The 22,352-nt window shown below is 51.6% G+C and overlaps 1 protein-coding gene across 1 annotated transcript; it reads right to left on the reverse strand.

Moving 5' to 3' along the window:
* Positions 1-1,285: 1,285 nt before the first annotated feature.
* LOC149750829 (kazrin-like) lies at positions 1,286-17,726 on the reverse strand. Its single transcript, XM_089900867.1, has 3 exons — positions 16,981-17,726; positions 15,577-15,678; positions 1,286-15,079 (listed from the first exon to the last, which is right to left on the reverse strand). The coding sequence occupies exons 1-3, from the start codon at positions 17,098-17,100 to the stop codon at positions 14,909-14,911; spliced, it is 393 nt and encodes a 130-aa protein (XP_089756993.1). The 5' UTR covers positions 17,101-17,726; the 3' UTR covers positions 1,286-14,908.
* Positions 17,727-22,352: the final 4,626 nt, after the last annotated feature.

The following is a 22,352-nucleotide window of genomic DNA, read 5'->3' on the forward strand; positions in this document are numbered from 1 at the left end:
GTGTCTTCTAACTTTTCCAAATCCTCCCTGTTCAATGCACACTTCCCGAGTATTCACCCCTTACCAGAACTTAGCAATGAGCTAGGGAGTCAGGCTGGGCTCCTGTCCTGGGAGAAGCATACAATCGCCTCATTGGGGTGGGGTTCCATCAGGGCCAGTCGGACACCTGGGTGGAGCCTTCAGACCATCTCCTACCTCCTGTGATTTGGGCTTTGCCAGGAGGGCCCAGCTGTCAGCCATGATCTTGATACTCAGTGTGTGTGTCTCTGGACTAGCAACACAGCCTGGAGGCTTATTAGAAATGCCAAATCTCAGGCCCCACCCCAAACCTCCTGAGTCAGCCTCTGCATCCCAAAAATACCTGTCCCTCCCAGGTGCGTGGTGTTTTTTTTTTAATAAATTTATTTATTTTTATTTTTGGCTGCTTTGGGTCTTCGTTGCTGTGCGGGCTTTCTCTGGTTGCAGCGAGCGGGGGCTACTCTTCATTGCGGTGCGCAGGCTTCTCATTGCAGTGGCTTCTCTTATCGCAGAGCACGGGCACTAGGGGCATGGGCTTCAGTAGTTGTGGCACACGGGCTCAGTAGTTGTGGCTCACGAGCTCTAGAGCACACAGGCTCAGTAGTTGTGGTGCACAGGCTTAGTTGCTCCGTGGCATGTGGGATCTTCCCAGGCCAGGGCTCGAACCCATGTCCCCTACACTGGCAGGTAGATTCTTAACCACTGCGCCACCGGGGAAGCCCTCCCAGGTGCATGTTAAAGTTTGAGAAGCACCGAGCTAGGACATCTGTGGTTCTACCACTGCTACGGACTGAATGTCTGTGTCCTCCCCAAATTCTTATTTGAAATATTCTAACCCACAATGTGACGGTATTAGGAGATGGGGCCTTCGGGAGGTGATTAGGTCATGAAGATGGTGTCCTCATGATGGGATTAGTGCCCTTATAAGACATTAGACAGCTTGCTTCCTCTCTCTCTCCCTGCACTCTGGGAGGACACAATGAGAAGGCACCCATCTGTGAACCAGGAAGAGAGCTCTCACCAAGTGAATTAGCTGGCACCTGGATCTTGGACTTCCTAGCCCCTAGAACTGTGAGGAATAAACGTCTGTTGTTTAAGCCCCCATAGTCTCCAGTATTATGTTGTAGCAGCCCGAGCTGACTGAGACAACCGCTGAACATCTATTCAGACGATCTGGAAATGTGAATACCCCCAAAGAGGGACACGGTGAAGCAAGTGATATCAAGGGAGGGGTAACTGGTCAGATGTTCCCCTCCTGATAGCGGGGTTCTGGGACAGGAGGCAGCACTCTGATGGGGACAGTAGGCGCCTGACTTTTCCAATAGGACAGAATGAACCAGAACTCCATTTTGAGTGCTGCCACCTAGTGATGTAAGTCCTGTGCTGGAAGGTGGGGGTGAGGGTGGGAACACCAACTTTGTAGTGGGGGTGGTGCTCAGCGGGGAGGAGCGAGCCTGGGATCTGGAGGCAGGTGACTGAGCTGGAGTCCTGCCCGGTCACGTCTTAGCTTAATGGAGCTGGGCAAGCCCCTCAGCCTTAACCTCAGTTTCTCCATCTATGAAATGGGTTAATAATCACCCCTCTCAAAGAGACTGTTGAGAAAACTGAATGAGAACACACAGAGAAAAAGGCCAGCTCATCAATGAAGTGTTGTGGAGTAGTATTTATTGTTACAGTGTTAAAATTCACTCTTGGGAGGACATTCCGGGCCATGATCAGTAACTAAAGGTCAGGAACATCATCTTAGCTCATGGACAACTCGTTTCCTTTCCACCCACAGGCTCCCTGGGGCGTCAGGGCTCAGGAAATTCTCATCAGCCAACCACTGGGAATGATGTTAGTGTCAGAAGATGCTATTTCCCACAAGGTTTCTTTTTCTTGCCACTCCACTGCCAGGAGCCCGTTGGAACCTCGAAGGGCAGAGCAGAAGTGATAGTGCCCAGAAAATATGGGTTGTGATGGGAAGGGGGAGAGCTAGGCTTGGAGCACCGAACACGGAAGTCACATCTTGCCAAATCGTCCTGTTCTGCTGGACTCAGCCCTGTCCGGGGGCCTAGAGATTGGGGGTCACTGTTCTGAGGGCCCTCCATGCTGGCTGGGCTGTGTGGAGACCCCTTCCCCTCGACTTCATCCGGTCCAGGTTCTCCTGTGGCTTCTCCTTGCCTCCTGCAGCCTGGGCTCCGATGATTGCGATGCTGACACGGACAGATTTCTCGGAGAAAAGCCCTGCTCAGCCAAGGACAAGAGAGCCTTGTCCACAGACAAGAGGTGTCTGGGGTCAGAAAGCTGGTGCCTTCTGATGGCTCTGGTCCCCAGCTTCTGGGAGGAATATGGGGTGTTCTCTACCCACCCTGGTTCTCCCCAACCTCTGGCAGCAACTACCTCTTTTTAAGGGGCCAGCACCCATGGGTGCAGGCGACAACAGCTCTCACAGAAGCACATTCACATGGTTCCGAGGTCCAGATGCCATGTCACCCTTTAAGGACCAAGACCATGACTCAGGCCGTTTGGACAGGATGTGGCAGGTCACTGTGCTGTGGGTGGCCGCTCTGCCAGCCTTCGTTAACAGCTACCAGAACCTCTCTGCCAAGTCTGCACCCCCTGCTCTTCTTGCCCGCTCTTGAAGCAGAGTTGACATTTAGGATTTTTCCAGCAGACAGAGCTCACCTGATTTAACTCTGTATGGAGGTTGTTCATTTATCAGCCAACCCACCCTCACGTTGCAAAGCATCCAAACGCTTGCCTGGGGGCCAGAGATACAGAGCATCCGGGAGGCGAGAACGTGCTCTTAGGGCATCGTTTGGACCAAAAGGCGCATCCAAGTTTGCCCACGTTGCCCCAGGCCTGCCGGCCAAGTGCTGCGAATGTTTTGGGCACCGCCATCCCTGCCAGTGACTTCCCCCAACTGTCCGCTTGCCCATCTTGTCCCCAAGTCGGGGAACAATGCATTGGTTTCAAATAATCAGACCTGCACCCAGGCACCTGTCGGTTTGCCATTCCTGCTCACCCTGCGGGAATAATTCCCTTCTGGGTTTGCTCCTTCCCGAGGCAGATCCTGGGGTGCCGGCTCAGCCAGCCTGGATGCTGGCTCGGGAGTGGCCTGTGGCACCAGGTTAGAGGGAGGTTTTAACTCCTCTCTCCGGCTGCGGGCTCTGCAGCCTTCGATCCCGTGTGTGTGGCTGAACGTCATGAAGTTACTGGGTTTGGAACCTCCGCAAAGCTTCACCCCTTGTTCCAGAGCTTCACCCCTTGGGCCCTGGAATCAGAAATGTGTCCCTAGGAGGCCAAACGTTCAGACAAAAGGGGGCATCCACGTGTCCACAACTAGGCATTTGGTTTCCGGTGGTGAGAAAAGCTGTGCTTGTGTTAAGGTTAGGAAACCAAGGTCAGGAAACCAAGGTCTTCGGCCTCGGGGAGGAGGAATTCTCAAGTTCATCAGGCCTCGGGTTGTGCTTTTCCTTGAGGGGAAGTAATTCATTGGGTTGAAGAACGTGCCTTGACAGTTCTTGGAGGCTGACCCTGCTTCTAGTCCTGGAAATTCAAACCTCTTATAGACTGTTGGTGCCAAAGGCTTCAATGGAAGTCGAGCATCGTGGTTCCAACAAATGATTTGCTTTGATAACCTAAGTGTAAGTAGAACTCCAATGCCACGTGCCCTTCCCTAATCATTCCTCAGCATCGAGGTCAATGAAGTCAAGCCTGAACACATGGATCAAACTCATTTTCAAGGGTTATGTACGTGGGATTTTCCTCTTTTGGGGAAGTCAAGTCCTACTGGGGGCTCTAGAGAGTCTGAACATTAAACATTTCTTGCCCTCCTTTTGCACGTTGCTCCAATCAGAACAGTTGGAGAGGACTTCGCTGGTGGTCCAGTGGTTAAGATTCTGCCCTCCCATTGCAGGGGGTGCAGGTTCAATCCCTGGTCGGGGAAGTTCCGCATGCCGTGCGGTGCGGCCCCCAAAACAAACAAACAAAAACAACAACAACAAAAAACAGGTGGAGAGAACCAGTACTATATAAGTACAGTATCAGTTCTGTGCTGTAAATGGGAAAGCAGACACCCACCCTGGACCCCATAACTTCCCACCTGTCTCCTGAGAGGTTACAAAGTGTTACAGACGTTAGCAAGTGTTAATCCTCACAACATCCCTGGAAGGGAACCAGAAGTATTGTAGATGAAGACATTGAGGCACAGAGAGGTGAGGCCACTGGGAAGAAGCCACACAGCAAAACAGTAGTAGAGTCAAGAAGAGGGCTGGGGATCCTCTGCACCACCTTAGCGACCTGTGAAATTCAGCTCAATTAGGACACTGGCAAGCACACCTGTGTGTCAGGTGACAGACGTCACAACAAGGTTTGCTGGGTTAACGATGATAAGCGTTTCCCTGTTCCCAGTCCCAAACCCACTGTCACACTTGGTACAGTTGTCACGGACCTAACTCAGTCAACCCCGATCCTATCGACACGATATCCTTCATCCTGATGACCAGATATCTGCATTTCCTGGCAACGTCACTGCTCAGCCCCACCCCCGCAGGGATGTCACCTGCCTCCACCCAGGACAGCCACTCCCGGGAGGAGGGAGCAAGTAGCCCTTTAACATGTCCACCCGGATGTGACACACGGCTTTTAGGATGGGAATGACCTTCCCGTTGTGCCTTCTCCCAAGAGAGATTCAGTGACCCAAGTCAGAAGCCAAGTTATTGGTCATGGGGGGCATGGATGCTGGAGCTGAGACCTCCACCAGGCTGGCCAGAAGGGTCCACGTGGTGACCGGTCGGCCTCCAGCTTTGCTAGCTCCTGGTGCTGTCACTGCCGGGCTCTGCGTGTCTGGCTGGAGACCCACCTGTTCCTCCTGGGAGGGTGTTTTGGGGAACCCTGTACCTCTTTCCATCCTGGTGGCTCATTTCAAGGCTCCCGGGACCACTTGAACTGCTCAGTGGCTGAGTCACTCCGAGGTGGAGCCTTGATGACAGAGGTGCTGGGCACCCTGACGGGCCCTCTGGGCCAGTCTCCCTCCAGTGAGCACGGAAGTCCACAGCCCGCTCAAGTCAGGCAGGCTGGTGCCCCCTCGTTCCCCGGGGTTCCCATCCGCAGTCACAGCAGTCTACTGGGATTTCCCGGGACTAGGGGAGCACCCTCAGGCGGAGATCACTATGTACAACAGCGACAGTCCCTGGCTGTCCTTCATCCCCGGGTCTCTCTGTGTTGGGTCTGGTGGAGCATCGGCTCCTTACACGTTGGTGACCTCCAGGCCATTGTAGCCCTCCAGACGGCACTGCTCGGGCCTGCCCTGGGAGTCATCGTCTCCGCAATCTTCGTTTTGAAGAGAGCCATAGTCATCGTGGAAATCGGGGTCTTTGCTGCTGAAGCCCCTTCCTATCTTTCCCAGGGGCAGCTGAGAAGAGAGGAATGAGAACAAAGGACAGGAAGAAGAGAAAAAGAGAATTGAACGTTCTTGGATCTGGGAAATGTGGGGTCTCCAATTTCAGTTGCTGTGTGACCTTACCTAGCCACTCTGTGCTCCTATTAGTAATAATACTCCACTCCTCAGGGAGACAGAGGACTTTTGTGAGTTAACCTTAGGAGAGAGCTTTGTGTTCCCAGCTGGAAGGAGCCCGTTTGTTACCGAGGGTGAGGGCAAATATAGTCTTTCTGATTATCTACCGAAGTCTCTCACCTTCCTCTTCAGCAGGAGGAGGGGGGGGGTGAGAATGAGTGTGGGCGTGAGGTCTGACTGCATTCCCAGGTCAAGAAGAAGAAATATTCCAGCATTGCCTGGTGTGGCAGAAAGAGTGTGGGTTTTGGAGACTCACAAACTGGGGTTTGGATCCCTGCTCTGCCATTTCCCAGCTGTGTGACCTCGGACAAGTCACCTGTCCCCTCTGAGCCTCAGTTTTCTTAGCTACAAAATGGGTCTAATAATTCCTTTCTCCCAGAGTTGTTGCAAAGAGTAGAAATCCATCTGGGAAGCACACAGCAAGGTGCTGGGAGACAGTAGCTATAATGATCAGACACGGTGGCCCCTCAGTAAATAGTTCTCTCTTAGGGTAGTCATGGCAGTGCTTTGTGATTATTTATTGGTTTGACCGCCTTTCTTTCTGGACCAGTGTGTTTCTCAACCTTTCTTTCAATACTGCCCCCCCTTAAAAGAAGACTTTTTAGACATTTTTTCCCTAATCACACTCCCACTATGAAATTTTCATGCCACGGGTATACTGTGCACTGTTTATGTGCCATGTGTATAGCTGTGCTTTATAAATAAAACGAGTAAGGTTTTTTGTGCCCTCCCTGAGCCGAACCAATTTTGACCCCTTCGGGGTGACAGCACCCCCAGTGGGAATGCACAGTCTAGACTGAGAGCATCTTAATGGTGAGGGTGGTCATTCATTCATGTTTATCTCCCACACTCAGGACGTGCCTGGGATGCACTTAGTACCCGAAACTGTCCGCTGAATAAATGGAAGAATTTTGGATTATCCGCTTCTGTCGTCTGTGTCTATACACCTCCGTTTAGGAATCTGTGTTCTTATGCACCAGAGGCTCATCCGCTGCTCTTGGTCAGGCCACTGGAGTTCAAAATCTAAGTCAGTGGCCCTTAGAGTTTAGGGTGTGTTGGAACCCTCTGGGCAGCCTTGCGGCATGCGGGGTTCCCCTTGCCCCCGAGGCCCTTGAGTCAGGAGGCCCCAGGTGGGTCCCAGAATCTGTATGTTACGCATCCACCCAGGTGAGTCTGATGCAGGCAGGTGAGACCTGCACTTCAAGATACAGTGACAAAGACCCCACAAGGCTGAGTGTATCTTAACCATCATGCAGGTCCCTTGAGGGTGGCTTCCAGGGCCTCTCTCCCAGCTGCACCTGTGACCTGGCCCATCGGCCCCCCTCCAGACAACACAAAGACCTTTCTTTCCCAGGCTGGGGGACCCCCAGGTAAACACATGGAGCGACCTACCCGGCCAGCCTTGTACTTGATCCCACCGCTGTTCTCCTCCTTCCCCGCCCGGGTGATGCTGGAGGCCCTCCCCGGGGGCGTTCCGAATCGCTCAGCCTCCCGGATGCCTGTGGAGCTGAGGAGAGACCCAGTGCAAGTCGCCAGTGCTGCGGCAGCCGGGGGTGTGTGCCAGCTACTGCCACCCAGAGACACAGACACTCACTCACTCCAGGAACAGTGACCGCAGCTGCGGCGTACTGAGTACCTCCTACGCGCCACCACCGTGCTAAGCACGTTACAAACGCAATCCTCAGAGCACACCTAGAGGCCAGGCTGCCATCTCTCGCTGCCGAGGAGGAAAGGGGGCACAGAGAGATCAAGCGACCTGCCCAGGATCACACAGCTTGAAGCGGCACAGCCAAGATCTGAACCCCGGTCTCAGAGACCCCAAAGTCTCTCTTAAGCCCCCACTGTCCTGCAAACCCTGTCAGGAGAGGGGAGACTTGATGGGAGAAGCCCCCCATGTCAGCTCATTAGGTGTGACTGGAGAAACATCAAGAAAGTTTCCCCCACTCTGCATTGGGAATCTGGGTCCCCCACTGACTTGTTACCCCCATCGCTCCCTTCCTTGTACAAAAGCATCAAAGGCTTCTGTTAGAATTGGACTTGGCAAACTATAGCCTGTGGGCCGAATGTAGCTAGCTGACTGATTTTGTAAATAAAGTTTTATTGGAACCCAGTCCCTTGGTTTGCACGTTGTCTATGGCTGCTTTCTTACTACTTGGACACAGACCACATGGCTCTCCATTGCTAACATCTTCACTATCTGGCCTTGTATGGAAGAAGTTGGCCAGCCCCTGTGTTAGAATCTTAGTGCTGGTGCGTATGGAGTATGGAGTTGGGGCGAGAAACTGGTTCAGAACCAGGAGTTCCGAACTTCGTCCTCCCACCTGCCTTCCTTCTCTTTTAGATTTTGGGCAAACCAGCGTGTCTCTTGGACTCCCGTCTTTCTCTGCCTGCAGGGTTGGCCCCAGCATGGGCAGAGCCTTCTGTACCTTCCCTGTCAACCTCAGCAATCCCAAGACGCTGGTGTCCAGCATCTTCCTTGGAGCTTCAGTGGCATTGAAATCCTGGCTCGACTCTCCACTGGCTGCGTGACCTCGAGCATGTCACTTCATTTCTTGAAAGCTGGGTTTCTCTATCTGCCAGGTGGGGATCGTATTAGAGCCAACTTCATGAAGTGATCGTGAGGGTTAGTTAAAAAGTGCTTTGGAGCTTAGCTGGAATCCAGTAAATGGCTATAATGATAATGAGTCATATTAACAGTAAAAACTTATTACAGAGGAACTGGCTCTGGCTGACGGGCGGTCAGGAGGTGGCTCTACAGGAGCTGTGAGCCTCGGCTCAGGCCACCATGGAGGTGGACTCATGAAGAGAAATGAACCTTCTAATAGCTCTTAAGCGGCCTTAGAGAAGCTCTGCTTCTTTTGGGGCAAGTTCTGCAGAGGAAATTCAAGGGAGGGGAGGGTGCTGGGCAGGGGACCGCACTGGCTGCTGGGTGGCAGGTGAAGGTGAGTTCTCAGGTCCCCCGGTGCCAGGGCATCCTCGTCACAGGGAGGCTCTTGCTCTGCGGTGGGTCAGGAACTGAGGTCTTCATTGATGACCTCCCTCTCTCCTCCATCTGGGGATGAAATGCCCTGGGCCTAGTGGGGAAGCTGTCCTAAGTGCAGAAGCCATGATGCAGCCAGCTGTGTTTGCTGTCTTGTGGGAAGTGCATGAAACCCCCCTGAGTCATGGAACGTCAGCTGTCTGATGAGTTTGGGAGAACTCCAGAGCCCCTTATTTTGTTTTTCACTGAAAAAGAGATGGAAGTCCAGAGGGGATGTGTGTCTCATCCAAGGATACACAAGACACACAGTGGCAGGGATAGAACTTGAACTTGGTTCTCTAGAAGCAAGATCTAGACCATGTTTTTCCCACCTTGGGGGTCAGCGTAGGACCCAGAGGAGGAGACAGAATGTGGAGTGGGGTTAATATGAACACTTCTCTTATAAGGTCATTGGCGGATTAAATGAGAGGACACATATAAAATGCTGAGTAGGGGCTGGCATAGCATGAGGAGTTGCTGTGATCAATACTGGGGCTGAGGGGTACAGACCTGGCTTGAGTCCCTGCTCAACCATCCCCTAGCTGTGCCCTCATGTGAGCTGATTCCCTTGCTGGGCCTCAGTTTCCTCATCTGTACAATGGAGCCCAGTACGCAGTTCTGGTCTTAACAAACCATCCCCTGAGCAGAAAGTGGCTGCCTTTGTGGTGTAGACAGAGGAGCACAGGGCAGCTCCTGCCACCACTGTGCCAAAACACCTTCCCTTCTAGCTTTTTCCTCCGTGGCTAAAACCGTACCGTTCCTCCTGCGGATTAAAAGTCACGAAAACGCAAATAGGCCGAGCGCAAGGTTACGGTCTTTGGAGACTTGAAATGGCTAATTGAATATTTCTACTTCCTTTGTCAGACCTTGAGGGAGTGGAATGTTGGAAGGATAAGTTTTAATGAGGGAAGTTTCTGGAAGATAGGGCATCTCTATTGACTCATTTCCTGAGTCAATGTACAGGGTGTCCTGGGCACTAAAAAGGCATGTGTGCAGGAAGGAAGGTGGCGGGGCGGGAATCAGCCTCTGTCAGCAGGGCTGGCCTGAGGGCTGAGTCTCACCCAATTAAATGAAGGTTTACGAGGCCGTGAGGTGCAAGATGCTTTGGTGGAGCTGAGTGAAGTCGGGGAGGACAGAGTATTAATTGGCCGCCTACTGTGTTCCAGGCATGACGCCAGGTCCTTCCCCTGAGTCAGCTCCTTGAACCCTCCCGAAGCCCTGGGGAAGAGGAGTGATTGTCTGCATTTCAAGATGAGGGAACCGAGGCTCCAGTTTCTTGCTAAAACCACAGATGATGGAAGAGGAGCCAGAATTCAGCCCCCAAAGGCCCTGCTGTGCCCCCTCCTTACATAGGACCACGACTCCATGGACTACACCGCCCCAGGGCCTGGTCTCTGGGCTCACGATTCAGTGATCCTTTGGGGGTGGGGTGAGGCAGAATATCATGAAACATCACCTTTTTGTGGGTGCCTGAAAATCTCAATGTGCCCCTTTCCCCACCTGGCTCAGGTGACCTGCCAGGGGGCCCAGGAATACTCCCCCATGTCTGCTGCCTGGATCTCTCAGACCTGGGTAGCCTGCCAGCCAAGGAGGTAGAGCTGTGACAAGGCCTCTTATTCTGTGTGCTCGAGGGTTGAGTCTATTTGAGCTCATAATGGAATTGCTCTTCCCTGCTGAAATGCTAATGAGAACGCTGGAACAAAGTGACAGAAAGGGGAGCCCCATGGAACCAACTCAAGAGGAAACTGCTTCACTGAGACGCTCCAGCGTTCCTGTGAGGTCAGGGGACATGAACTGTCAGTCATCCTGGGCGTCTCTGGGTCAGGCTCCACGTTCACTTTGTCTCACTGTTTATACTTCGGGTTGGAGGCTCAAAGGTCCCCTGGGAGGGCCCTAGGGAGATAAGACCACTGCTCGACACAGTTCCCCTGTTGTTCTGGCCACTCTTTCTGCCCTTTAGGGAAGCAGCAAAGCACGATGCTTTGAATCCCAGCTCCTCAGCTTACCAGCTTATGGCCCCAGGCAAGATATGCAGCCTTGCTGTACCTCAGTTTTCTCATCTGTGAAATGGGGCTCACGCACCCACCTGTAGAAGGTGGCAACAACGTGCTAGGTTCTGAGCCTGGCCCGTGGCAGAGCTTACCAAATGGTTATGGTAGCTTGAAAACCCCACCTTATAACTGTGTCTGGAGGGGGAAGGAGGAGGGAAAGGGGGGAGATACCGGCTGACTCTTGCATCCTTGGAAACAAAAAGGGGCACTTTGGGGCCATGGGTCAGGAGGCCACAGGATGGGGAGGAGTATTTACAAGAGAGATGCAATGTTTGCCTGATGCTTCCGAGGCCTAAAGGGGACTCTTCTCAGGCCTAACATTCAGAGAGAATCTAAATGAACTACAGGCTGAATCCGCCTTGTGCCTGACCCTCTGTTAGTGACAGGATACACCGTCCTTCAGGCAAGTGCTGGAGATGGTCACACATTTTCATTAAGGCTTTTTTTTTTTTTTGTCTCCTGTGATGCTTTGGAACGGCTTGGCCACTCCCTGCATCCTTTTGGTCCACTGATTTATTTCTCTGGATCTTTAACACACAGTCCTATGACAGAGCTGGTGCTAGACCGGGGTTTACCGGGAGAAGCAAGAAGTCAGCGTGTGTCAAAGCAGACGTCACAAGATGATGTCAGAAAGTGCCCCGCCTCAGTCCCTTTGGTCATATGGTTGTCATGGCAATGAGAGGAGGCTGGAGAACATGATGTCATATTGGAACCTATAAACTCTTGGTAAATGTGCCTTTCCTAGAGTTGGGCTGCGTACTGATGTTCCCTGACTTCCTGGTCACGGGCCATTAATACATGGGGACTATAATCTCCCAAGATGCTCTGAGCTGACTGCCCCCCTGTGACTACAGGCATCCCATCTACCGGGTGATGTGGGATCACAGATGTGATCAGGGGTCACGTCTCCTGGACAGTGGAACCAGGTGCTCATCAGCCCCCACCTCCAAGCTTCCTGGTGTGGTGGAGGGTCACAGGAGTCCCTGCTGGTAGATTCCAGCACTGCCACGAACTCCCATCTAGTCTTGAGCAGGTCACAGCACCTCTCTGAAGCCTGTCACCTTATCCGTAAAAGGAGGCAACGATTCCTTCTCACTCAGCTTCCTTCACAGGGAGGAGGAGAAAATGAAACAAGGGATGTGACAGCACTTTGTTGACGATGACATATGATATCAGTGTGAAGGGCTGCTGTTATGACCATCACTCTGTTTCACCCGGCCTGGGATTCAGTCCCAGGGTTGGCTTCTCAAGTCTATTTCGATGGTTCGGGATGTTTCCTCCAACTGGAATCTCTCCACCCAATCCAAGCATTCTGGGAGGACTCACCCCAAAAGACCTGCCTTGCCCTTTCTCTTTCTGGAAAGCTGAAATCAGCAACAGAGAAGGAAAAGGAGCGAGAAGGCAGTAGACAGGATGAGATACCTAGACCACTGCAGAGCTGTCCTGGGCAAAGCCCGAAGATCTTGGTTAATATAAACCCATCAGACCTTCCCAAGCATCTCACCACCTGCCTGGGGATCACTGTCTCCCTGGCGTTTGGCTTAGCTGGGGACTCTTGTACCAACAGCAGTGGGCTCTAAAATTCCTTAGAAATTCATGGAGTTCTGTCTTCCCCCAGCTAACTGAAAGTCTGATCCCCTGGCCCATGGCAGGGTCTCAGCAACGGGCCGCGAGGTTCCAAAATCCCACATCCCACGTGGAGACCTTGACTCATAAGCTATGACCAACATGTGGAAAAAAGCAGCATCAAGGGCAAAGGTCCTAACAGGGAGACAGGTCTGGGGTCTGGTACTGGCATTGCCTCTTGGTTCCCTGGCTGAGCAGCCTCAGATTCCTCAGAGGTCAAATGAGGAGCCTGGACTGAGTTCATTTCCTTCTTCCTTGTCCTGACCTCAGGAGGACTGCTTTCATCTGGTTCCTGAAGGAGTCTCTGACCTCCCAACGACCTAAGAACCCACGCTATTTGTGCCCCGTTGAAACATCCCTAGTGCTCACCCACTAATCCTAGACAGTTGTCAACATACCTCCCACCTCATGGGGGGGTCAAGGGTTTAATCAGTCACACAAATGTTATTCACACTGGCTAATGTTTAGCTAGAGCTGCCCCTCCAGGGCTCGGAAGATCTTAAGACTGTTACAGATCACATGGCTCCAGAAGGGAGGTAAAGGAAGGTGGAAAATTCTGAGAAGAAAAGCCTTTTTCCTGCACCTGTTGATTCATGGCTCATGGAATAGGGTTCTTGTCAAAACCACCTCAGCATGCATAAAATGCATGAAAATGTAGATTCCCGGGCTCTGCCAGCAAATTCTGGTCCTGTAGGTCTGAGTTGGGGATGAGGTACCTGCATGTTACAAGAGCACCGATGATTCTGTTGCAGGGTCTATGAGAACTGCTTGGGTATCAGCCTGCCAACGGGGGAGGGCAGTCCAGGGCACCTGGACCCTGCGACAGATGCACAATTTTCTCCCACCTGCATAACATGGGGTGTGGCTCAGCTGTTCCCTGAGGCCCCATATGGTTTGGGGGTTGAGCACTCAGGCCTGATGCAGAGAACCTCAGGTTCAAATCTGGCATCTGTTAACAAAATGAGCTGACCTTTAGCTAGACTGACCAAGAGTTAAAAAGCGTGATGACTCAAATTAGTAAAACTAGGAATGAAAGAGGGGATAAATCTACATAAATAAGAGGGATTACAAGGAAATGATTATATGATCAATTGTATGCTAACAAAATAGCTAACTTAGATGAAATGGACAAATTCTTAGAAAGATATAAACTATACACACTACGATATATAAAATAGGTAACCAACAAGGACCTACTGTATAGCACAGGGGACTCTACTCAATATTTTATAATAATCTACAAGGGAAAAGAATCTGAAAAGAATGAACATATATATATAGATATAGATATACACACACACATATATGTGTGTATATATGAGATATAGATATACACACACACATATATGTGTGTATATATGTATAGAAATGAATTGCTGTGGTGCACACCTGAAACTAACTCGATATTGTAAATCAACTATACTGCAATTAAAAACATTTTTTAAAAAGTAAGAACCTAGAAAAAGATATGAACTACTGAAACTGACTCAAGAAGAAACAGAAAATCTAAATAGACCCACAATGAGTAAAGAGTTTGGATTAATAATAAGAAGAAGAATAACAATAATAATAAACTTCCCACAAAGAAAAGCCCAGGACCAGATGGCTTCACTGGTGAATTCTACCAAATGTTTAAAGAATAATGAACAGCAATCCTTCACAAACTCTTCCCAAAAACAGAAGATGAGGGAAAACTTCCCAACTCATTCTATGAGGCCAATTTTACTCTGATACCAAAACCAGACAAAAATATCACAAGAAAAGAAAACTACAGACCAATATCCCTTGTAAATACTGATGCAAAATTCCTCAACAAAATACTAGCAAACCTAATCCAGCAACATATAAAAAGATTATACACCATGACCAACTGGGATTTATCCTAGGAATGCAAGGTTGGTTCAACATCTGAAAATCAATCACATAATATATCACATTAATAGAATAAAGGACAAATCCGGGCTCTGCCATTTACTAGCTGTTTGACCTTAGGCAAGTACCTTGGCTCCTTCAAACAATTTTCTCCATCTATAAAGGAGGGACAGTGAAACTAATTTCTTAGCATCGTCATGTGGATAGAATTAGTGCCCATGGCGTGTGCTCAATAAATGGTCATCTAACCCTAACCACAATCATTGTTAAAGGAGAGAGTGCATTGGGAGTTCATCTGTTCACGTGTTTATTCTCTGGCCACTTTTCAGATGAGGAGCCTGGGGTAGGTGGGCCGACATGGTCTGCTCACCTAGATGGTAAAAACCACTAAGACGCCCATCCCTGTCTCCAAACCTTCGTCCCCATAGTCAGCCCTGCCTGGAACAGCCATCTCAACCTCTTAGGCCAGTGCGAATCCTCCCCAGCTCAAACCCCACCCTCACATGGCCTTCCTCATACACGCTGGTCACTCTCCCTTCTCTAAATGCCCGTTTTAACCACACACTTTATTCAAAACCTGACTGCTCCTCTATCTCTTTCTACTCTATGACGTTCAGGCCAAAGCACTGCACTTCTCTGAGCCTCAGTTTCTGGATCTGCCAAAGGAGACCGCTGTGTTGCAAAGGAACAGGTGGGATCCAGGAAGGATGGGCCAGGACCATCTGCTTCCAAAAGCTGCGAGCTGCAGCCAGCAGCCCACACTCACTTGGCCGGGTGGAAGATGGCACTCATCTCCTCCGCGAGGTGCCTCCGGAGAATGTGCTTCCCGCTGGGGATGCCCAGGGCCGTGGCCATGGCCTCAGCGTTGAACGTGGGTTCCAGCACCAGCACGGCACCGTGGACACCACTGTTGGTCAGGTTGTCTGCGTACTCCTGAGGGCAAGACACGAGGCCGGTGGGCCACCCTGCTGGCCTGAGGGGGCCCCACCTCCACTGGGGATATGCCCCCAACAGCAAGGGCTTGACCTCCGGGGACCAGTTCATTTAATACTGAGAGGGAACCCCACCCCACTCTTTTAGGGCCATGAGAGCAGCGACTGGACTATTTTGTCAGTGACATACCCAGACCGAGGCAGGCAGCCCATAAATGCTTGTTGAGGGAGAAGATGGGTGTGGATTCAATCCCACCCTGGCTTCAAAGAGCAAGAATGGCTCAGCATTCCCTCCCGCCCCATGAGATGGGGGTGCTGCTGGGGGGATGGCAGGAGCGGGGAATAGTTCCCTCCTCTTGAGTGACAGGAAGCAGGTTATTCTTGCCAGCCTGGGCGACGATGCCTCAGCCCACGCAAAAATGGAGATTGATTTGTACACACACAGACGTGCATGGGATTTGCCCAAGAGTCACCCCCAGCCCCGCCATCTCCCCTCACCTTCAGGTCAATATCTCGCACCCACTTGAGCACCCGCTGGTTGGTCCACACCACGGGGTCTATGTTCTGCGTCTCGCAGCGAGCCCGGCGCTCCTGGAGGGCCTGTTGGGGTGGGGAGGGTGGGTCAGCCGGGGGCATGAGGGTCCACGGTGCTGGCAGGGACCTCAGCATGCTGATGTGAGGCTCCTGGCCAGGCCATCCACGGCTGCTCTGGCCACGTCGATCCTTCCATTCTGGAAAATGCGGGGAAGCCCACTTCCGGGGTGAAGGAGCCTGGAGGCAGAGCCGCCTGCATCTGGAGGCTGGGGCTGCCTGGGACCCACGGCGGCTGCCTGGTTGTGCATCCCAGCCCCCTGCTCACCTGACTTGGAGCAGGTGCTCGATGCGTGTTTGTGGAGGGACGTCCCCAGATGAGGCCACCCATTTCCACACTTCACCGTCATGCTCGGCCCACTCGTCACCTCCTGTACCAGACTGGGGCTCCTGGGGGCAGGGCCTGTGTCCTCATCGCATCCTGTGCCCGGGGCTCTGCGTTGGGTGTTTGAGAAGGCCATGAAGACCCCTCTTCTGTCCCTCTCCTCCCACCCCTGAACTGCTTGTGCTCTGATGGCGATCTAAGAAAAGTAAGCCCTCTGCACTCAGCCCCACAGACCCCAGCAGCCTGGGGCCTCTCCCTCGGGGGACTATTTGGGGAGAGGTGCCGGTAGGCCTTGGAGGAGCTGAAGTAGATGCCCTGGGTTCTCTGGCTTGGCAGCACTCAGAAAAGGGGGCACTCAGAATCCAAACTCTATATGCCCTACAGTCCCCCAGCTACCTGTTTGCACTCCTGTTCACCCTCCCACCTCAAACCCAGCATGGGAGCCACACAGGACTCTCAGGTCTTCTGCTGCCGCAGACCTGTCCTCTGGGCCTTAGTCTATGCTGTTTCCTCTCTGGGCTGCTTCTCCCCTCATACCTTCTATTGACTGATCCCTGAAATTCCTCCTTCAGGTCTCACTTTAGGTGTCACTACCTCTGGGAGGGCTTCCCTGATCCCTCTGGAAGCTTCTCCTTTGGGTTTTCAGAAAACCCTGGGCTTCTCTCATTGGGACAAACTTCCATGATGTTGTGATCACAAGCCTCTTTGTGGTTTCCCCTGATACGCAGTGAGTCCTTGGAGGATGAGTGCTTCCCGTTCCCCGTGAATTGAGCACAGGGTCTGGCCCATCCCCAATAAGCAATTGTTTAAAGGAGGGAGGGAGAGAGGAAGGGATGGATGGGTGGATGGACGGATGGACAGGTAGAAGGATGGATGGACGGACAGATAGATGGGTTGGCAGATGAGCAGGTGGTTGGATGGACAGACAGTGGATGCGGAGAGGAAAGCGGGGCTGTGGAAGGTGCCCCCCCCACCCCGCTTCTCACCTCCCTGCTGAAGTTCACTTGGTACAGCAGCTCGATTCCCAGTAGGATGCTGATCTGGTGGAACTTCTTGGACACATTCAGGTGCTTCTCCAGGTCCCGCTTCATCAGGGAGTTCAGCATCCGCCCATCGACCAGGTGGTTTTGGAAGGCCTGGGAGTACTGGGACAGGCCGATGTCATTCAGCCAGGCCTTGGCCACCCAGTGATGGTCCAGGTCAGCGGCTTTGGACAGGCTGGTGGGGAGAGACACAGCCGGAGAGAGGGGTGGGTGGGGAAAGGTGGCAGAAACAGAGGGACAGGGAGAAATGGGGCAGAGATGAGCAGAGATGAAGAATGAGAAGCCAAACAATGGCGGGGAGGGGACACAGACATAGAAATGAACAGGGATGGAGTGGAGAGACAGAGAGGAAGAAAGACAGAGGGCAGAGGTGGGGAGAGGTGGATGGAGGGGAGAGAGAGAGGAGGAGACAGGGAGAGACCCAGGGAGAGGGGGACAGAGACATAGGAGAGAGACACAGACACAGAGGAGACAGAGGGAAATAGAGAGAGAGGCAGACAGACACAGAGAGACAGAGACAGAAGGAAAGACAGAAACAGAGAGCAAGCCCCAGAGAACAAAAAAGGGATCAGCAGACAGGCAGAGGGAACAAGAAGAGAAGAGACCACGTTCAGACACACTGAGAGTGGAAAGGGACACTGACAGAGCCGCAGGGACGAATGCAGCAGTAAGCAGCACCTCTGGGGACCCCGGCACTCCACCCCCTCACCCAGAGTCACACAGCGGCACGTCTTGGAATCAGAAATAAACCCCACGTTTTGCTTATTCCAAGTCCTCTCGCCTCACCGCCGTATCTCAGATTTTCTGTATCCCACACAGAACTTCACCCAGTGCCACGCGCATGCGCACGTAGTAGGCGAACAACGAATACGTCTCAAAAGGGTAAGTGTGGTCCCCTCAGATGTCATCCCCCTGCTCGCCACAGGGTGGCAGCCTCGCAGAATGAATGAGGACGGCGCCTCCCACCTGCGGAGGAACTTTGAGAAACAACCGGAGGTGATGCCGGGTAGGGAGCTGCATTGCTGAAGTGGGAGCCTCGGGGGACCGACCACAAAGGGATCCTGATGCGAAAGAGAAAAAATGGGCTTACGGAGTGACGCCGCCCTCCTCCCCAGGCCTGGGATCTGGGCCGGCAGAGGGACCACCCCTCACCCACTCCCCAGCTGGGGCGGGATGGAGGCTGTGAGTAGAGCACCCTACCGACCAAGCTGGAGACCTGGGTGGGGTTTTCAACCTCACCTGACTCCGCTTCCTCCTTTCTACTCTCCACCGCTCACTCCACGCACCGTCGTCTCCCCCCGGACTTCACCTTCTAACTGGTCTCCCTGCCTCTGGGGCCCCTCCAGGCCCTTCCCTAAGGTGGAGATAGCGGATCACGCCCCTCCCCTCCTGCTGGTGTCCTCGATGGCTCCTCGTTTCCTTCCTCCGCTCCAAGAATGTGTATTGAGCAGCTACTTAGCTCCGTGCCGGGTAGATGCGGCCTGACAATGGGCACATCTCCCATCTTCACCCCTTCCCTTCACCACCCCTACACTCTCCCGTCTGGGGCTGACCTCCATTTCCAGGGCTCTGGATCACATCCGTTTTAACAGGGACTTGCAAGTTCACATCTCTCCTCACTCGCCTCTTCTGAGCCCCGGATTCTAACCAGCTGCCCTCTTGACATCTCCTCCTGGCACGGGCATCTCAAATTTAACAGGCTCCAAATGAAACGCCGGTCCTCTCTCCCACCTGCGCATCCCACTTGCCCCGCCTCTCCCTCCCCCACTCTGTCCATCTATCAGTCACCCTGGTCAGTGTGTCCGTCCCCTTGTCTCCTTTTCTGGGGTCAAGCCATGGCCACCTCTGGCATAGATTTCTGCAGCTGTCTCCTGACTGCCCCCACCCCACCCCCTTGCCCCTTCTAATCCACTTTCCCCGTGGCTGCCAGATGGCAGCTTTTAAATACATCCATCAGATCATGTCACTCTTCTACTTAAAACCCCCTCTTAGAGGAATCTTCAGTGCATATTACTAAATGAAAGAAGCCAATCTGAAAAGGCTACAGACTGTATGATTTCAACTATATGACATCCTGGAAAAGGCAAAACTACGGAGACAGCAAAAAGACCAGTGGTTTCCAGGGTTTGGGGGAGAGGGAGGGGTGAAAAGGTAGAGCACAGAGGATTTTTAGGGCGGTGAAACTATTCAGTATGGTACTGTAATGATGGATGCGCTCCATTATATGTTTGTCCAAATCCATAGAATGTACAGCACCAAGAGTGAACCCTAATGTAAACTATGGACTTTGGGCAACAATGATGTGTCATTGTAGGTTCAACTGAAACAAATATTCCATCTGGAGGGCGATGTTGATAATGGGAGGCAATGCACCTGTGAGGGCAGGCGGTTTATGGGAAATCTCTGTAGCTTCTCCTGAGTTTTGCTGTGAAACTAAAACTGCTCTAAAAAAATAAAGTCTTTAAAAATGAGGGAGGAAACAGAGACTTCTTTAAACAAGCAAAATTGAAAGAATTCATCATCAGAGGAATGAACTACAAGAAATGTAAAAGGAATTTCTTCGAGAGGAAAGAAAATAATAACCACATGGAAATTTGGACTACACAAAAGAATAAAGAGAACTCCTAAAACTCAACAAAACAGACAAACAACCCGATTCAGAAATGGGCAAAGGACTTGAATAAACATTTCTCCAAAGAAGACATAAGAATGGCTAATAGGCATAGCACAGGGAGATCAGCTTGGTGCTTTGTGACCGCCTGGAGGGGTGGGATAGGGAGGGTGGGATAGGGAGGGTGGGAGGGAGGGAGACGCAAGAGGGAAGAGATATGGGAACATATGTACATGTATAACTGATTCACTTTGTTATAAAGCAGAAACTAACACACCATTGTAAAGCAATTATACCCCAATAAAGATGTTAAAAAATAAATTAATTTTAAAAAATTAAAAAAAAAAGAATGGCTAGTAGGCCCATGAAAAGATGCTCAATATCACGAATCGTGAGGGAAATGCAAATCAAAACTGTGATAAAATACCACTCCATGCCCATTAGGATGGCTACTATCAAAAAACCCAGAAAACAAGTGTTGGCAAGGAGGTGGAGAAACTGGAACCCTTGCGCACTGTTGGTGAGGATGTACAATGGTATAGCTGCTGTGGAAAACAGTAGGACTGTTCCTCAGAAGATGAAAAATAGAATGATCGTATCATGCGGCAATTCTGCTTCTGAATATATATCCCAAAGTATTGAAATCAGGGTCTTGAAGAGATACTTGTACATCCAGGTCCATTGCAGCAATAGTCACAAGAGCTAAAATGTAGAAACAACCCAAGTGTCCACTGATGGATGAACAGATAAGCAAAAGGGGCCACATACATAAAAGGGAATATTTTTCAGCCTTAAAAAGGAAATTCTCTCATATGCTACAACATGGATGAATCTTGAGGACATTATGCTAAGTGAAATAAGCCAGTCACAAAAAGACAAATATTCTGTGATTCCACTTATATGAGGTACCAAGAGTACCTCAAATTCATAGAAACAGGAAGTAGAATGATGGTTGCAGGTATCCTGGGGGTGGGGGAGAATGGAGAGTTAGTGTTGATGGGTACAGTTTCAGTTTTACAAGATGAAAAGGGTGATTGGGAGGGGGCTTCCCTGGTGGCGCAGTGGTTGAGAGTCCGCCTGCCGATGCAGGGGACACGGGTTCGTGCCCCGGTCCGGGAAGATCCCACACGCCGCGGAGCGGCTGGGCCCGTGAGCCATGGCCGCTGAGCCTGCGCGTCCGGAGCCTGTGCTCCGCAACGGGAGAGGACACAGCAGTGAGAGGCCCGCGTACCGCAAAAAAATAAAAGAGCTATTGGGAGGGATGGTGGTGATGGCTGCACGACAATGTGAATATATTTAATGCCACTGAACTGGACACTTAAACATGGTTAAGATGGTAAATTTTGTGTATTTTACCACAATAAAAAATTTTTTTAAAAAGATGATTGGAAATGGTAAATAATCTCAGTAAATATTTTCCTCATTTGCTAATCTCCTTAAAAGATAATGGCCAGTTTAAAAGAAAAATAATAACCATGTATTATGGAGGATATACATATATATATGTATATATAGAGACATAGTACAAAGGAAGGAGGAAAAAGCATGTTACACTACACGCAAAGTTGTATAATATTATTTGAAGATAGTGTTAAGCTTTCTGTGTATTGTAAACTATAGAGCAATAATTAAAAATAACACAAAAAAGTATAGCTCATAAGCCAGGAGTGGGAACACAATAAAAAGCCAGTAAAAGAGGGAAAAAAGAACAGAGCAGATCTGAATAAAATAAAACAAGGAAACTCTCCTGTGGCGCCCCTTTGCAGGGATAAAATCTGAAATCGGAAGTCCTTGGGGTGACCTCACAGGTCCGGGCTCCCCCTCCCACTGGGCTTGGGCTGGAAGCACTTCCGGGATGCCCTGAGGTTTTTGCTCTTCGGGTGGGGGTCCCCGCCTCGCCCAGCACCCATTTCCTTCCAGCCCTGCCCAGGTTCTCCCCTCCCCGCCCGGGTGTCAGCTCCCACCTTGCGGAGGCTGCCTCTGACTGTGCTGTCTGAACTTGCCCCCTGACCTGCTGCTCTGCCTCTAACGATTCCCTTCACAGCACCGATCACACAGGAACTTAACAAATGAATTATCTGATCCCAGGGACTGTGGTCTCTAGGCTCTGAGTCAGCCTAGTGCCAAATGCGTAGCAGACATATCATGGGAAGGACTGAGGGCAGAAAGGTGGGCTCCCGGCTTCGCTGCCCTTCTCCCACCCCTCGGCCACCCAGAACCATTGGGTCTGCCCCCAAGGGCCAGGGCCTCCCGGCCTCCTGTGCTGTTCTCCACCCTACCCTCTTCACCTGCTTAACTCCTGCAAGATTCTGTTGAGATATGGCACTCCCCAAAGCCTTCCAGGACCCCTGTGCTAGGTCAAGACCCTCCTTGTGTCCAGAGCCTCTTCAGAGTCCTCACATTTGTCACACTGGGTAATTGCTGCTCGTCTGGCCAGCTGTCCACTGGACCATCAGCTCCTGGAGGGCAGGACCGGGTGTGGCGTGTCTACGAATGCCCAGGCTCCCCACCTGGCTCAGAGCTAATGCCCAACAGCTTCTGGTTTAGAGTCCAGTGCAAGGAAGACAGGGCAAGGCTGGGCGAGGGGGGCACCGGCTCCAGGCTTCCCAGAGGCTGCCCAGCACCCAGCTCCTGAGCTGGAACCTTCTGGCCCAAGACAAGCTCCCTTCTGGGATGAGAAGGTGCCTGGGTGACCCGCTCCAGC

The sequence above is a fragment of the Delphinapterus leucas genome, chromosome 1 (genome assembly GCF_059928025.1).
Source record: "Delphinapterus leucas isolate spDelLeu-1000000601 "Yukka" chromosome 1, BTC_Dleu_Yukka2, whole genome shotgun sequence".
Taxonomy (NCBI): Eukaryota; Metazoa; Chordata; class Mammalia; order Artiodactyla; family Monodontidae; genus Delphinapterus; species Delphinapterus leucas.

What these genes read in the sequence shown, in the direction of transcription:
- LOC149750829 (XM_089900867.1), bottom strand. Translation starts at nt 17,100, where the DNA reads ATGCTGAACTCCCTGATGAAGCGGGACCTGGAGAAGCACCTGAATGTG. An exon ending in AAGTGAACTTCAGCAGGGAG is followed by an intron (nt 15,679 to 16,980) that starts GTGAGAAGCGGG and finishes CCACCCCAACAG; the next exon opens with GCCCTCCAGGAGCGCCGGGC. An exon ending in TGCGAGATATTGACCTGAAG is followed by an intron (nt 15,080 to 15,576) that starts GTGAGGGGAGAT and finishes TCTTGCCCTCAG; the next exon opens with GAGTACGCAGACAACCTGAC.